Below are 17,757 nucleotides of genomic sequence, written 5' to 3'. Positions count from 1 at the left end.
AACTTCTACTTTATGTTTGGTGAATATAAAATTCTGTATATAGAAAAATATACCTGAAAATACAAGTGTTTAAAAACATGTAGTTTCATATTGAACAAATTTTCACTACAATTTAGACTGTATTAGTCCAAAGTATATTTTCTATATATAGAAACTCAATTTAACTTAAATGCAAGACAAAAATTAAGAAAATTCTATGAACAGAGTGGTTGGGATCAATATCTGTTTAACATTAAAAGATAACCCCACAACCGGAAATACTAGGCCAAAATCAACACAAGTGTGATAAACTGATAAAAGTTAACACCACAATAAAATTAACCAGGTTTTAATGAAATTAAGATTTTACAATCAAATGATTGAAAATGTTAGACTACCACACATTCTTCCCCTCAATCAAGTATACAAAATCCGTGGAAAGCTGCCCTTTCTCCAATTTGACATTTAAACCATAATTGAATCCCAAATTAGTCTGAGACTAAATGGAATTTCTTTTTGTGGTATCACCTATTACTTGAGCATATCACAAGAATTTACATAACAGGCTAGAGAACAGAAGTAAGAAATAATGGGTGCTTCAGTACCACCCATATTATCTACTAAGACCACAGTGTGAGCAACAGAGTGTAGATTCATGGTAGTAGTTCCTTGAATAAAACTGCTTATACTGTATCTTCCACAAACACAGGTTTTTGCAGTATCCAAATCTTGACAAAGATGGAAAGGAATGATACGAGAGCCATATGGAATCCTATTGGAAAAAAACATTTTAAAGATATTTTTTAATGATTCAAAACTTCATGTATTAGGACATGAATTATTAGACACTGAATTATAACCATGAGAAAATAAAATTACTCTATTAATTCAGTATATTGTTTTTATTTTCCAAACTGGTACAAATGGGAAAAATACCAAATAACAGCATATGACATAAGCCTAAGAGGATCTATACTACATAAAGTAGTTACCTTTCAGTATTGCCACTTAATAGTATAACCCACTGAATACAAGGAAAGAGTCATCAGTCCTTTATATAATTATACTGTATGACCAGTGTAACATAATTTAAATGTATGGCTCTCTCATACAATTCCTATAAATGGTAATGAGAGAATTTCTCAGTTCTATCTGTGAAGAAACATTTAAATAAATACATATACACTCCTAGGCATCAAGTGTTCAAAAGAGAATCCTAAACTGTGTGAAACAAATTTTTTAAATGTGATATTAGTTTTACTTTACTAAAGCAAGCAAGGGTCCTAACTGTGCTTAAATTAAGTCATCCACCCTCTTACTTAAAACTTCAGTGGCCCCCAATACAATTGCTCTCACCCTGCATAACACTGAGACAATCTTGAGATTGCCTGCCCAGTGCCCAGATCTCTCCTGCACCCTAAACACAATCATACCCCAAGCGCTTTGTGTCTCCCACACGCTTTTCTTTATTCTTTCTCTAGTACATGGGCTGGCACATTAACAGGTGTTCAGATCTTTTGCAACAAGTAAAACCTACTATTATAATTTAAACTGGTGCTGTTTTGTTTTGCCACACAGCATGTGGGATCTTAGTACCCTGACCTGTGCCCACTGCACTGGAAGTACAGTCTTAACCACTGGACTTCCAAGGAAGTTCCTAAACTAGTGTTTAAAACCCTAGTAGAAAAGTGCACATCAAATCAAAAATAGTGGCTTATTTACTTAAAGGATGGGATTGACTTTGTTTACAATTTTTCATTTTTTCCACATGTACTAATCTGTTAACTTGTGTAAGTAACTTTAAAAACAAAAACAAAAACAAACCACTTACTTATATTCCAGGCTTTTGGTTATAGACTAAGAAAAACAGGAAACAGTTAAAAACTGTATTTTCTAGCCAATGTAAGTCCCCACATATTTTTCTAAGACTATAACTTCAACAGCTAAATAGCAGAGATTGTTCTCATGGCTTTGGATCTATATTCTTAAACCAAGGGAGCTAGAAATTTGCAAAATTATACTTCAGTAAAGATCAGAGTCATCCTAGCCAATTTATGATCCTTTCAAGTTATCAGTGACCATTTACAGTATTTCTCACTTGGACATAATTTTCAAATTTGAATAAATACGTTTTTTTTTTCATATATAAGTCTCAGAGAAAGCAAAGAACAAGACACTTGGGAGTGGTTTATTGCCAAAAGACACCATTTAGAGTTATCTCAAATCAGCGGTTTTAACCTGAATCATGAGTTATCACTTTCTGGAGACTTTAAAAAATCTATGACACACAGTAGGGGCCCATCTCTGGAGATTCTGAACTAGGTGATCTGAGGTAGAATCTAGGACCTATATGACCAGATCTAGGTATGTATTTCACATCTATATTATTTAGAAGTTCCTCTACAACTAATGTGGAGAAGGCAATGGCACCCCACTCCAGTACTCTTGCCTGGAACATCCCATGGACGGAGGAGCCTGGTGCGATGCAGTCCATGGGGTTGCTAAGAGTCGGACACGACTGAATCGACTTAGCAGCAGCAGCAGCAGCTACAACTAATGATAACACAATTAATGATTTTTAATTTGCCAAATAAGCAAATTACATGTATTTATAAATCCAGTGAGTATTTATTGAGACCTATTATGAACCAGGTACTGTTCTTGGCACTTACGTGTACTGTCACTTGAGAGATAATTTTAAACTCCTACTTAAGAGTCAATACCTTAAACCAGCAGTCCTCAAGTGTGGTCCCCTGACCAGCATTATCAGCATCTCCTTGGAACTTGTTAGAGATGCAGTTTCTTCATCCCCACGACAAATTTACTGAATAAGAATCTCCAAGGGTTGGGACCAGCAATCTGCTTTAGTTAAGTACTGTGTTACAATAAGCATGATTGGTGATGCATTCCTCAACTTTCAAGGATCACTGCCTTAAAACAATAATGAGCCCTTAGTTACTTTTGGTGGTGGTGGTGGTTTAGTAACTAAGTCGTTGTCTGATTCTTGCGACCCCATGGACGGTAGCCTACCAGGCTCCTCCGTCCATGGGATTCTCCAGGCAAGAATACTGGAGTGGGTTGCCATTTCCTTCTCCAGAGAATCTTCCCAATCCAGTAATCAAACCCAGGTCTTCTGCATTGCAGGCAGATTCTTTACCAACTAAGCTACAAGGATAGCCCAAGTTACTTTTAGAGCCTTAGTATTCAAGTATAAATCATGAACTAGCAGCCTCACCTTGAATGCAGTTTAAAAAGCAGATCTCCACTTCAGACCTCTAAAACAAAATCTGCTAAACAAGACTCCCAGGGATGTGATGAATATTAAAATTTGAGAAGTAAGCCAAGGCTCTTAATCCTAGCTAGCTGTACATTAGAAACACCTGGATAGTTAAAAGAAAAAAAATACTCAGTCCTACTCCCAAACATTCTGACTTAATAAGTCTTGGGTGGGGACTAACCACCAGAATTTTTTAAAGCTCCTTGCTGCTGCTGCTAAGTCGCTTCAGTCGTGTCCAACTCTGTGCAACCCTATAGACGGCAGCCCACCAGGCTGCCCCGTCCCTGGGATTCTCCAGGCAGGAACACTGGAGTGGGTTGCCATTTCCTTCTCCAATGCATTAAAGTGAAAAGTGAAAGTGAAGTTGCTCAGTCATGTCCAACTCTTAGCGACCCCATGGACTGCAGCCTACCAGGCTCCTCCACCCATGGGATTTTCCAGGCAAGAGTACTGGAGTGGGGTGCCATTGCCTTCTCTGTTAAAGCTTCTTAGGTAATTCTAATGTGAAGTAAAATCTGAGAACCACTGCTTTACGATAAGAGCACTTAAGCTAGGGATGATGAAGAGGGAAGACTGGCTTGGGTTTCAGTGGGTGTCTATGAGCATTACAAAGTTTACCTGTGTTTATTCATATGCCCATTCTTCTAGACCCATAACTTTTGTCATTTCTTTTTAAAAGAAGGCCACTGGAGCAAAGGGTCAGATTGTGCATAGTATAAACAGCCATGTTAAAGACTTAACTCTTGAGAATGATGAAAATACCATGATGCTATCAAAGGCTTACCTATTATATAATATGGTTCGTGCAGAAGATTCCAGTAAAGTTAATGGCATTTGCAGGTGTATAACTGGAAGGACTTTCGGTTGTTCAAAAGTATTTCCAAAAAGATCCAAGTACTCAAGGGATAAATTTTTAAATTCACTAGGCAAAAATGGAAGCTTATTTCGAGCTGCTGACAAAAACCGCAGGTTCCTCAGTTGTCCCATCTTGAAAGGAAGTCGAATCAATTCATTATCATCAAGTTTTAAATATGTAAGTTCTCGGAGCTGGCAAAACTGCACGGGGAGTGCCTTAATTTTGTTCTTGCTGATATCCAAACTCTGAAGTGACTTCTGGAGTGTAGACTGACACAAGGCTACACTAAATGATTCCAAGTGGTTATCATTCAGGTTAAGTTCTTGAAGGTGGATGAGGTCTCCAATTGTAGCTGGGAGCTTTTTTATATGGTTATGACTCAAGTCTAACTTTCTAAGGTTTTTTAAGCAAAGCATACGCATATCAACCCGGACAAGCCCACAATAAGAAGTCTGAAGATGTTCCAGAGAATAGGGGAAGTTCTTGCTTAGAGGATAGTCCTTTTTGGATGTGATAACCATTTTAGTTTTAAATTTTTCAAATTCTGAAGTCTTCACTGGTGTGAGGGTTGAAAGTGGTGCCTCAACATCACAGCCTCTATGAGCCAGTCGCACAGCTGAAAGGAAACCCTTTAGACTGCTGGAATTGGCCTGAAGATGTAAAAGTAGGTTGTACAATTATAAATTCCATTTTAGGTAATACATGCATGCTAATTCATCCTAAACAAACGTGGTGAAGTTGTATATGTAAATCATGCAATTATTTATTGAAAATTACTACATTTTTTTCAGTATTCTATTTTCACTAAATTTAATTACATATACAAAAATTTTTAAAGTTTTTGAAAAAATTATGTTGACATACTCTAAATAAAACTGTTCACAGGGGTAACCATATGAGCATACAATAAAACAGGAAAATATAAAGATTCCACTGAAGACTTGGATTTAAGATGAACTGACCCATCAACTATAATCCAATAAAATTTTTTTTAAAAGTTACTTAACCTTAGTAACCAAAAGAAAATGAAAAGATGAACTGACTCAAATCTCTGGTGCCTCAGAGACAGACTGAAGTAGTGCTGTACAGTACAACATACCCAGGGGGGTTGTTCACAAAGACTAGGAATTTTGAAAAGCAATAGCCCTGTCAAAAGCAAGGCCAAGGACTTCCCTAGTGGTGCAGTGGATAAGAATCTGCCTGCCAATGCTGGGGACATGGGTTCCATCCCTGGACCGGGAAGATCCCACATGCTGCAGAGCAACTAAGTCCAAGAGCTACTACTGAGCCCACATGTCACAATTACTGAAACCCACTCGCCTAGAGTCTGTGCTCCACAAGAGAAGTCACTACAGTGAGATGCCCATGCACTGCAACTCTCAACACAGCCAAAAATAAAATAAGTAAAAATTATATATATATATATCAAGAAACTTAAAAATAAAAAAAGGCAGGTGTAACTTAGCACTTATTGCCAAAAGCAAGTAACAACACATCAAAAGCAAGAGACTGCTTTCAACTGGACACAGAAATCACTATTAAAGTGATATGTGAATTAAGTCAGCAATAAAAATACTTCCTGGATACTTTAGAAGCTTCAAAACCTTTCTATCTGAAGGACTAGTGAACTTTCAGCAAGTTTGGGAAGCTAAGTATTTGGTTGGGATGTGGGAGCTTTGCAGAGGAGTAAAAGAGTAGAAATACTGTATGGCTATAGCGTATAAATGAGTACCCTTGATGCCAGGGTAAGAGGACAGAATGATCAAGCTGTGGGAGATCACTGAAGAATTTTGAGTTGAGAATTACGTAACAAGAGCTACATATTATTCTCGCAGCAATATACACGGTGAAGTGGAGTGAGGAAAGTCTGGTGACCTGGGTTAAGTAGGTCCAGCAGAGGGACCTACTTGGGAGTTACACACATTAAAGGGAGCTGTGTTAACAGAAAGCATGTATGGCAGAGAGCAGGCAGAGGATGGGAATAAAGTCTTCACTCCCAGGATAGAAAAAAGGTTGCCAAGAAACAGGAAACAAAGGAGGGTCGAAGAAAACTGAAGATAAACCAGCACAGTGCCCTATCACAGGTGGCAAGAAAGAAAAGTTATTATGAAGGGAGTGGTCATTAGTGTCAAATTCTACAGAGCTCAAAAAGGATGAGTAATCACGGCAATGTGATTAGCAGATAGGAAGAGATCACTGACCTTTGACAGTGTTTTATGAATAAACCAGTGAAGTGAAAGTGAAGTCAAGTCGCTCAGTCGTGTCTGACTCTTTGCGATCCCATGGACTGTAGTCTACCAGGCTTCTCTGTCCATGGGATTTTCCAGGCAAGAGTACTGGAGTGGGTTGCCATTTCCTTCTCCAGGGGATCTTCCTGTCCCAGGGATGGAACCCAGGTCTCCTGCATTGCAGGCAGACGCTTTACCCTCTGAGCCACCAGGGAAGCCCAAACCAGTGAAAGTAGAGGTCAAAAGAGATACTGAGAAAGTGGACAGCTTTAGCCTCAACTTTCTAGAAATTTGTCTCTTCTATTCTAATTGGTAGGACTCTCAGCTTGTTTGTAGGTAGAAGGAGTCAGTGGCAGGACAGGCTGATTAGCAAGAGAAAATGAAAAACCAGAACAGGAGGAGGTAGAACAAAGCACCTCCATTCAATAAAACAGCTTAAACAGTTATTAAACTTTAAATGTTTACAAAGCATTGACTTGGGGTCAAGGATAAAGGCAAATGCAAGGTCACAGCTCCTACCCTCTGGGAAGGGAAAAAAGGAAAAAGCGAGACAAGGCAAAGAAGAAAACAGTTTCTTATCTTAATGGTTTATGTATTTAAAAAAATGATTATAGTAAGTAAAATATCCCCTAAAGTGTTTCTAATTGTATTTTATCCATTTTTTTTTTAACACCAAATTTAGATTTGTTGCCTGTGATTCAGCTGGCAAGATGCAGACCTGTGCCACCTGCTTATAGAGTTCTAAGAACACCCTGAGGCTCCATCTTGGGCACAGAAGCAAAATCAGTTTTCCTTCTCATTCTGGGCAACTTCTCTAAGACTGACTCTGCTCTTTTCAAGGCCACACAAGCAAGCCAGGGGAGCTGCCATCATTTCCTCAAACATGCCTGCAAGTGCCTGTCTCTGTTCAGCTCTGTGGGAGATCAGGCTCCTAACACAGCCTCTATTCTCTTTACAGTAAACCAACCTACGCATTAATACCATACCTTACTGAGGCAGATATCCACAGGAGGCTCCTTTAAGCGAACAGTGGCTTTCCCCTCATCCACAAATTTGGTGAAGAACTGCTCAATATTCTCCTTTAGCTGCTTAAAACCAATGGGACGGGGCGGGGGGGGGGGGGGGGGGGGGTGGGGGGGGGGGGAGAAGAAAATTACAAAACCAGGTACTGTTATTCAGTATTTATTACATCTGCAATATGCCACTTTGCCAGGATTCAGTTTGGCTTTTAGACCTTACATCTGGGTGCTTTGTTGTTTTAAGATTTAAACGTTTTTGTTTGATTGGTTTTGGGGGTATTTACACTCCTTATCCAGCTTTGGGTAAGATACAATTGTTCTACCTGTCCAGTAACTCTTCCTTCCTCAAGAACAGAATCCCCTTTGTTTGAGGAGAATGCTTCTTCTCTCCCATTCTAACTCTGGGTGTAGTAAGAGTTGCCAATAGTAGTTACCTGCTTTCTTAACTTTAGTCTATTAGCCTGGGGTAGGCATGCCTCCCACAAGATATAAACTTGATGAAAGCAGAAATCATGTCTCCTTTGTTCAGTATTATTTTCCCAGAGCCAGAAGAGTGACTAACATATAATAGCTGCTCAATAATTTTTAATAACTGATGTTGCTTCTACTGAAGGCTTTAACAACTATTTATTAAGAAGCCACTATGAACCAGGCACTATGACAGGGGGCTGGGGACAACAGTGGTAAATAAGACCAGCATGGTAATTACACTTATCAAGTTGCCAATTTCACGACAGAAAGTTTATTAAACAAGTAATTATAAGCATAACAAATATTAAGACAAGGAAGTACAGGCTACTATACGACCTTATATAGGAAAGGACTCTTACCTGGTCTGGGGGTATAAAAGAGAACCAAAATGAGTAAGAAATGAAGGATTAATATGTTAAGCAAGTGAAGATACTGAGGGGAGGAGAGGGAGGTAGTATATAAATAAAATGGAATAGTGTGCAAAGCCTTGAAGGTAAGAGAGTTTGGCAACTGTGAGGAGGTGAAAGACATTCAGTATGCCTGGAAGATCCAGTGAAAAGAGGCAGATGTAGAGAGTGTAGAGAGGTAAACGGAGATTAGATGAATATTCAGTGGATATTACTGTTAGATCTACATTTTGAAAATTCCCGTTAACTACAAAGTTTAATAATGAACTTTGGGAGAGGGGAGAATGGGATGGAGGAAAGACAATGGTAGAGGTAAGGAGATCCTTTAAGAAACCAGCCAGGCAAGGGACAATGGTGGTTTAGGCTATACCTGGGATGGAAGGGGGTATGAAAATACGAAAGTTACCCAGGAAGCAGAATTGAAAGAATTCAATAATATATTGGATATGGGGAAGGAAAAGCCTTTAAGGTTCCTGGAAAGGGACAGAATACTACTTAAAGGAGTTGCAGAACACTATCAGAAAAGCTGGGACAGGGGTGGCAAGGAAAATTAATCTGGAGGTATTCTGAGTTTGAAATACTGTGACACAACCAAATGAAGATTTCCAGTAGGTAGCTGGCTTAAGTTGGAAATTAAGGGAGAGGACTAGCAAAAGACACAGATTTGGAAATCAGTCAGATGGATGACAGCGTCATGGGACAGAAAAGTAGAAGGTTGTAAGAAAGAGCCCCAAGGTGCTTCCACACTCAGCACTAATTCCTACTCCTCAAGGCCAAGACCAAACCACCTTAACTAACAAATAAATGTTTACTTGACACCTACTATGTCCCAAGCCCTGTGGCACCACCTCTTCTACAAAACTTTCTCAAAGACTTGAATCAGAATTCATTTCATTTTTAATATTATACTATATAATACCACTCTGCTTCTACCTTTATTACAGCAATTATAGCCCACCTTTGTAAGTGGTGATGTCTGTTTTTCCCTTTCTAGTCTTGGAAAAACAGAGATTAAATCAGGTTTATTTCCCATCGTATCTATCCAGCATTGCACCCTGCACACACACTAAGTTTTCAACTAGTGGTTTACAATAACATTTTTGTTAGGATTTTCAGCTACTGACCTTAGCACAGCGGAAGTTTTAAAGGAGAGATCATAACAGACTCTTAAAACAGACAGTACCTAAGGTGGGCATGAAAAGATAGGTTTTAGGGAGGTCAACGGGGAAAAAAGGGAGACCCAATTCTGGTTATGAGTTTGTTTCTCTCACCTAACAGTTTTCTAATCTTTAAAATTTGGTGACAGAAGTCCTTTCCATTTTAAAACATTACATGAGTTGATTCCACCGGAAAAGGGGAATTATTTAGACTTTCAACTACTTACACAAACATTTACGTGGCTCTGAATGAAACAGCAATAACTCTTCCTCAACTAAGAGTATTTACTGAGGATACAACACTGTAAGGGAAACAATCCCAGAAATTGTATAAAACCCAGTCAAGAGTTAGATGCAAAGAGGGTGATGAATCACCCCTCAATTTTATGATAGTAGGTACAAGGGTATTCCAGTCATTTTTCACAAAAGAACGTGCCTGGGAATCAAGGTAAAAGGATTTTATAAAACTTGTGCTTTAAAAATTCAATTCCCAACTTCTTCTAGAGGGTTTACTACTGGTATGTAGATACAAAAAAAGCCTTGTACCTAACAAATAAAAACTTAGGAAATTAAACAGTTAAGAAAGAGCGAGAGATGCAGTAGCCAAGAATTTTAATAAAATTATCAAGTTGCAACCCAAGCATCACTGCTTTACTACTGTACTAATCGGGAAGATCCCCTCAAGTAGGAAATGGTAACCCACTCCAGTATTCTTGCCTGGAAAATCCCATGGACAGAGGGGCCTGGCGGGCTGCAGTCCCTGGGGTCGCAATGAGTCGGATACGACTGAAGCGACTGAGCACAGCACAATCTGGCCTAACGACCTTAGATGCATCCCACAAAGCCTTAAAAACAAACAAACAAATTTAGCGAAGAAACTGGGAGAAACATAATCTACTGAACCAAAGTGTAGTCATTTTACGGTTCTCCCAAACTTGACTGATGCTACACGCAGGCCGAAATTTCAAAGGCATTAAAGGGGCAGGGTTGCTATCTACTACTAAGCAGCAAGGCTGTCAATAAAGTCGCAGAAATAGGCAAGAAAATTAAGAAGTGACTCTTAAAATCTTTCCGCCTTCGGGCCGGTAGGGAGACGCCAGGGTCCGGGTGATGGTGGGGTTCAGGGGCCGGGCGCTCGGCAACCCCCAAGACGGAGTCCAGCTGGGGAAACAGTCGGGCGCTTAGAGCAAGAACGCCTGGCTGCCACCCCTGACCCGCCGGTTCCACGCACCTCATAGCGGGTCCCGCGCTTGTCCTTCAGGGTGGAAATGAACAAACAGGCGGGGTGACGGCCGCCCCGCTCGCCTCCCGCTCGGGGACCCGGCGGAGTCCTGGGCGCCTGCTGACAGAGGCTCAACACCGCCCGGACGCCCTTGCCCCGGTTCCTCAGCCCCAAGGCCGGCAAATGCCGGCTGACCACCTCCACCTCGCAATGCAGCTTCATCCCGCCGGGACGCCAGCCACCGGCTCCCACAACTCGGCTTTAAAACTTCCCCCTTCCCGCCCCGCCGCGCCGCCGCCGGGGCCCTCGAGCGCGGGCTGTCCAGGGATCTGCCTGCCGGCTCGCGGTGCGACATCCCCGTTTCTTCGGGCAGCGGCTCCACGAATCCTGCGGGGGCGGACGGGGTCCCCTCTCCCGTGCAAGACCAAGTCTGCACTGTGGCTGCGGACCGCGGACACCGACCGCCGGAGGACCCGGCTCGCGCCTCCCGAACCCGGCGATCGGCGGGGGCGCCACGTCCTTTCCCGGGAGCGCGCGCTCACATTCCCAGTGTAATACTTTGGGGCCGAATCCTAGTTTCCACTGCTGACAGTTTACACGCTGCCCGCACACGTGGGGTCTTTGAGTTTCCCAAGAAAGGCCGTAGTTCCTGTGTTTTGGGGGGAGTCTTTTTGCCTACCCAGCTTTGCGAGTTGCCTACTGCCAGCTGGGGCGCTGATAGGCTGGTGTTTTGTTTTGGGTGCCCTGGAGGTGACAATTGCCACATCACAATGGAACTTAATATTACAGTATTTCTCTTGGATACATGGTGGAGAGGGAACTGGCAACCCACACCAGTATTCTTGTCTGAAAAATCCCATGGACAGAGAAGCCTGGCGGGCTACAGTCCATGGAATCGCAAGAGTCCGACAGGACTTAGAGACTAAACAACAACTCCTATTATACAGATTCCCTGTTTACAACCTCTAGTGGATTGGATGGAGTGACTGATTTGACTGCATCTGAGACTTTCATGCATTGGAGGAGGAAATGGCAACCCACTCCAGTGTTCTTGCCTGGAGAATCCCATGGACAGAGGAGCCTGGTGGGCTGCTGTCTATGGGGTTGCACAGAGTCGGACACGACTGAAGCGACTTAGGAACAGCAGAGACTTGGAAAGACCTTCCGGACCTTTCGGACTCCTTGTCTGACTCTTTGTGACCGAAGCCCGCCAGGCCTCCCTGTCCATCACCAACTCCCAGAATTTACCCAAACTCATGTCCATTGAGGAGTCAATGATGCCATCCAACCATCTCATCCTCTGTTGTCCCCTTCTGCTCCTGCCCTCAATCTTTCCCAGCATCAGGGTCTTTTCCAATGAGTCAGCTCTTTGCATCAGGTGGCCAAAGTACTGGAGTTTCAGCTTCAGCATCAGTCCTTCCAATGAACACCCAGGACTGATCTCCTTTAGGATGGAATGGTTGGATCTCCTTGCAGTCCAAGGGACTCTCAAGAGTCTTCTCCAACACCACAGTTCAAAACCATCAATTCTTCGTCGCTCAGCTTTCTTTATGGTCCAACTCTCACATCCATACATGACTACTGGACAAACCATAGCCTTGTCTAGATAGACCTTTGTTGACAAAGTAATGTCTCTACTTTTGAATATGCTATCTAGGTTGGTCATAACTTTCCCTCCAAGGGGTAAGCGTCTTTTAATTTCATGGCTGCAATCACCATCTGCAGTGATTTTGGAGCCCCCAAAAATGAAGTCAGCTGCTGTTTCCACTGTTTTCCCATCTATTTGCCATGAAGTGATGGGACTGGATGCCCTGATCTTCGTTTTCTGAATGTTGAGTTTTAAGCCAACTTTTTCACTCTCCTCTTTCATCAAGAGGCTCTTTGGTTCTTCTTCACTTTCTGCCACAAGGGTGGTGTCATCTGCATATCTTAGGTTATTGATATTTCTCCTGGCAATCTTGATTCCAGCTTATGCTTCCTCCAGCCCAGTGTTTCTCATGATGTACTCTGCATATAAGTTAAATAAGCAGAGTGACAATATACAGCCTTGACGTACTCCTTTTCCTATTTGGACCAGTCTGTTGCTCCATGTTCAGTTCTAACTGTTGCTTCCTGACATGCATACAGATTTCTCAAGAGGCAGGTCAGGTGGTCTGGTATTCCCATCTCTTTCAGAATTTTCCACAGTTTATTGTGATCCACACAGTCAAAGGCTTTGGCATAGTCAATAAAGCAGAAATAGGTGCTTTTCTGGAACTCTTTTGCTTTTTCGATGATCCAGCGGATGTTGGCAATTTGATCTCTGGTTCCTCTGCCTTTTCTAAAACCAGCTTGAACATTTGGAAGTTCACGGTTCACGTATTGCTGAAGCCTGGCTTGAAGAATTTTGAGCACTGCTTTACTAGTGTGTGAGATCAGTGCAATCGTGTGGTAGTTTGAGCATTCTTTGACATTGCCTTTCTTTGGGATTGGAGTGGAAACTGACCTTTTCCAGTCCTGTGGCCACTGCTGAGTATTCCAAATTTGCTGGCATATGGAGTGCAGCACTTTCATGGCATCATCTTTCAGGATTTGGAATAGCTCAACTGGAATTCCATCACCTCCACTAGCTTTGTTCGTAGTGATGCTTTCTAAGGCCCACTTGACTTCACATTCCAGGATGTCTGGCTCTAGGTGAGTGATCACACCATCGTGATTATCTGGGTTGTGAAAATCTTTTTTATATAGTTCTTCTGTGTATTCTTGCCACCTCTTCTTAATAAATATCTTCTGCTTCTGTTAGGTCCATACCATTTCTGTCCTTTATCAAGCCCATCTTTGCATGAAATGTGCCCTAGGTATCTTAAATTTTCTTGAAGAGATCTCTAGTGTTTCCCATTCTATTGTTTTCCTTTATTTCTTTGCATTGATTGCTGAGAAAGGCTTTCTTATCTCTCCTTGCTGTTCTTTGAAACTCTGCATTCAAATGGGTATATTTTTCCTTTTCTCCTTTGCTTTTCGCTTCTCTTTTCACATCTATTTGTAAGGCCTCCTCAGACAGCCATTTGCTTTATTGCATTTCTTTTTCTTGGGGATGGTCTTGATCCCTGTCTCCTGTACAATGTCACAAACCTCTGTCCATAGTTCATCAGGCACTCTATCAGATCCAGTCCCTTAAATCTATTTCTCACTTCCACTGTATAATCATAAGGGATTTGATTTAGGTCATACCTTAATGGTCTTGTGCTTTTTCCCACTTTCTTCAATTTACATCTGAATTTGGTGATAAGGAGTTCATGATCTGAGCTACAGTCAGCTCCTGGTCTTGTTTTTGCTGACTGTATAGAGCTTCTCCATCTTTGGCTGCAAAGAATATAATCAATCTAATTTCGGTGTTGGCCATCTGGTCATGTCCATGTATAGAGTCTTCTCTTGTGTTGTTGGAAGAGGGTGTATGCTATGACCAGTGCGTTCTCTTGGCAAAACTCTATTAGCCTTTGCCCTGCTTCATTCCATATTCCAAGGCCAAATTTGCCTGTTACTCCAGGTGTTTCTTGACTTCCTACTTTTGCAGTCCAGTCCCCTATAATGAAAAGGACATATTTTTTGGGTGTTAGTTCTAAAAGGTCTTGTAGGTCTTCATAGAACCGTTCACCTTCAGCTTCGTCAGCATTACTGGTTGGGGCATAGACTTGGATTACTGTGATATTGAATGGTTTGCCTTGGAAACGAACAGAGATGATTCTGTCGTTTTTGAGATTGCATCCAAGTACTGCATTTCAGACTCTTTTGTTGACCATGATGGCTACTCCATTTCTTCTAAGGGATTCCTGCCCATAGTAGTAGATATAATGGTCATCTGAGTTAAATTCATCCATTCCAGTCCATTTTAGTTCGCTGATTCCTAGAATGTCGATGTTCACTCTTGCCATCTCCTGTTTGACCACTTCTAATTTGCCTTGATTCATGGACCTAACATTCCAGGTCCCTAGGCAATATTGCTCTTTATAGCATCGGACCTTGCTTCTATCACCAGTCCCATCCACAACTGGGTGTTGTTTTTGCTTTGGCTCCATCTCTTCATTCTTTTTGGAGTTATTTTCCCACTGATCTCCAGTAGCATTTTGGGCACCTACAGGCCTGGGGAGTTCATCTTTCAGTGTTCTATCTTTTTGCCTTTTCATACTGTTCATGGGGTTCTCAAGGCAAGAATACTAAAGTGGTTTGCCATTCCCTTCTCCAGTGGACCACATTCTGTCAGACCTCTCCACCATGACCGGCCTGTCTTAGGTGGCCCCACGGGCATGGCTTAGTTTCATTGAGTTAGACAAGGCTGTGGTCCTAGTGTGATTAGATTGACTAGTTTTCTGTGAGTATGGTTTCAGTGTGTCTGCCCTCTGATGCCCTCTGGCAACACCTACCATCTTGCTTGGGTTTCTCTTACCTTGAAACACAGTTTATAGTATTCTAATCCAATTCTCTCACTTGACACAAGAGTAGTGGAGGCCAAAAAGAGTAAAGGAATTTGCCTGTGACCTCACAGGTAGTCACTGGTAGAACGAATAGTACTAGAACTTGTCTCAAATGCTGTACTTAATTCTTCCAAGAAACCTTCATGGATTTCCACTCTGCAGTTTAATTGAATACAGTTACCCAAAGCCTTGCCTCTTTTTCTCTTCGGAATCCAGGTCCTATAAACTAGCTGGACAAATCTCTCCAGAGCAGCCTTTGTGGTTTTCAGTTAGTTCTTAGCATGTGATCTTTGAGAGTCCATGGAGCTCAACTCTACATTTTAAAGTGTACCATGTTTCTTCTAGCAAGTTTGGATGTTCACAGCAAGAGGAATCTTAGGGTATCTTGTCTAAAATAATTGCTATATGATTACTTATTTAATGCCTGTCTTCACCAATAGACTACAAGCTTCCTGGACACTACTGTCATATTTAAGATCAAGCATAATATTCACATATTGTAGGTACTCAATGCATATTTACAGAATAAATTAATGAGTAAATGAATATCACTTAACAAATATGTATGAAAGCCTGTATTGTGCTAGAATAGAGTAAGATTACTGATTAGTATGCATTTGGTTAATCCTTCTTCTGTTAGAATAAGTAGCTAGCCATTTGGTAGGGAAAGAAACTGGATTTCTCCCGTACTTTTGGGGGACAGAGACATAACTTTTGGGTGGATTCAGGATTTAAAATGAAAACCAAAATTATAACAGTACTACAAGAAAACACTGGAAAAAATTTTAAACCTATCAATTATAAATTTTGATACAAAAACTTTAAAACTATTTGCAACCAATATGATGATCAAAGGGCTAATTTTCTTTCATGTAATCATTTACAAATACACAAACTACAGCCCAGTAAAACATTAAGAAAGTGGACTGTAGACTGGAAGGAGAAATTATCAGATAAAGATACATGGCTGGCTTATAAACATAGGAAAACATGCTCTGCATCATCAAAATTCAAATAGAAAGAACAGTTGTCATCTTTAGGCTATTAGAAGGCCAAATATAAAAAAAGTTTGTTAAAAAAAAAGAGTTTGAAAAAAAAAAAAAAGAGTTTGTTACTTCACACTGTTGGGGGAGTGTGGAAAAACAGATACATTCTATGGGTATGAGGCTGAATTGTTATAATATCCATAGAAGGCAAACTGGTAATCTCTATCAAAAATTTAAAAGTTCATATTCTTTGGTCTCTGAGTCCCATATCCAGAATTTTATTTTATAGACCTACTTTATAATATGGATATACTATATAGATATGACTACACTTTAAGTGTGCAAAAGAATGTTCAAAGATGTTTCCATTTAATTTCATCTTCTACTTTTGCTACTTATTTCTTTATAGCTTTTATACTCTTCTAAGATGCTTTATGATCTATTTGTGAAAATACTGGGTATGGTATTCTGTTTGTGTACATGAAAAGAGAAGTAGTAAACATATATAAAGATAAGTACAAATAGAACTGCCTTATGATCCAGCAATCCCACTGCTGGGCATACACACTGAGGAAACCAGAAGGGAAAGAGACACGTGTACCCCAGTGTTCATCGCAGCACTGTTTATAATAGCCAGGACATGGAAGCAACCTAGATGTCCATCAGCAGATGAATGGATAAGAAAGCTGTGGTACATATACACAATGGAGTATTACTCAGCCATTAAAAAGAATACATTTGAATCAGTTCTAATGAGGTGGATGAAACTGGAGCCTATTATACAGAGTGAAGTAAGCCAGAAGGAAAAACACCAATACAGTACACTAACGCATATATATGGAATTTAGAAAGATGATAACAATAACCCTGTGTACGAGACAGCAAAAGTGACACTGATGTATGGAACAGTCTTATGGACTCTGTGGGAGAGGGAGAGGGTGGGAAGATTTGGGAGAATGGCATTGAAACATGTAAAATATCATGTATGAAACGAGATGCCAGTCCAGGTTCAATGCACGATACTGGATGCTTGGGGCTGGTGCACTGGGATGACCTGGAGGGATGGTATGGGGAGGGAGGAGGGAGGAGGGTTCAGGAGGGGAGCACATGTATACCTGTGATGGATTCATTTTGATGTTTGGCAAAACTAATACAATTATGTAAAGTTTAAAAATAAAATAAAATTTTAAAAAAAAGGAAAAAAAAAGATAAGTACAAATGTGTATATGGACACATTTATACATATACATAGGTATATCACACATACACCTCTGAGTGGATGAATACATAGGTAGACAGATAACACTGTTTTTTAAAGATCCTCTCCAAAACTGGTAACAGGTGAGTTTGGACAGAGAGACTGGAGATAACACTGTTTTAAAGATCCTCTCCAAAACTGGTAACAGGTGAGTTTGGACAGAGAGACTAGAGAAACAGGGATCTGGGTTGAATAAATACTTACTTTTAAAAATATACTTTATGTATCTGTGTTTTGCTTTACAGTATGTGCTGTGCTGTGCTTAGTCGCTCAGTCGTGTCCAACTCTTTGCCACCCCATGGACTGTAGCCTGCCAGGCTCCTCTGTCCATGGGGATTCTCCAGTCAAGAATACTGGAGTGGGTTGCCATGCCCTCCTTCAGAGGATCTTCCCAACCCAGGGATCAAACCTAGGTCTCCTGCAATGCAAGTGGATTCTTTATGGTC

General features: G+C 40.9%; 1 protein-coding gene across 2 annotated transcripts; it reads right to left on the bottom strand.

Annotated features, from left to right (window-relative positions):
* Window positions 1-312: 312 nt before the first annotated feature.
* LRR1 (leucine rich repeat protein 1) lies at window positions 313-10,899 on the bottom strand. 2 transcript variants are annotated; one of them, XM_019968626.2, is made up of 4 exons: window positions 10,626-10,894; window positions 7,327-7,425; window positions 4,041-4,762; window positions 313-751 (listed from the first exon to the last, which is right to left on the bottom strand). In XM_019968626.2, the coding sequence occupies exons 1-4, from the start codon at window positions 10,836-10,838 to the stop codon at window positions 511-513; spliced, it is 1,275 nt and encodes a 424-aa protein (XP_019824185.2). In that variant the 5' UTR covers window positions 10,839-10,894; the 3' UTR covers window positions 313-510. The 2 variants fall into 2 exon arrangements, with proteins under 2 accessions (XP_019824185.2, XP_019824186.2); XM_019968627.2 differs by lacking the exon at window positions 4,041-4,762 and having other exon boundaries at window positions 10,626-10,899.
* Window positions 10,900-17,757: the final 6,858 nt, after the last annotated feature.

Source organism: Bos indicus, chromosome 10 (assembly GCF_029378745.1).
Source record: "Bos indicus isolate NIAB-ARS_2022 breed Sahiwal x Tharparkar chromosome 10, NIAB-ARS_B.indTharparkar_mat_pri_1.0, whole genome shotgun sequence".
Classification (NCBI taxonomy): Eukaryota; Metazoa; Chordata; class Mammalia; order Artiodactyla; family Bovidae; genus Bos; species Bos indicus.
This window is presented reverse-complemented; position numbering and strand designations above follow the sequence as displayed.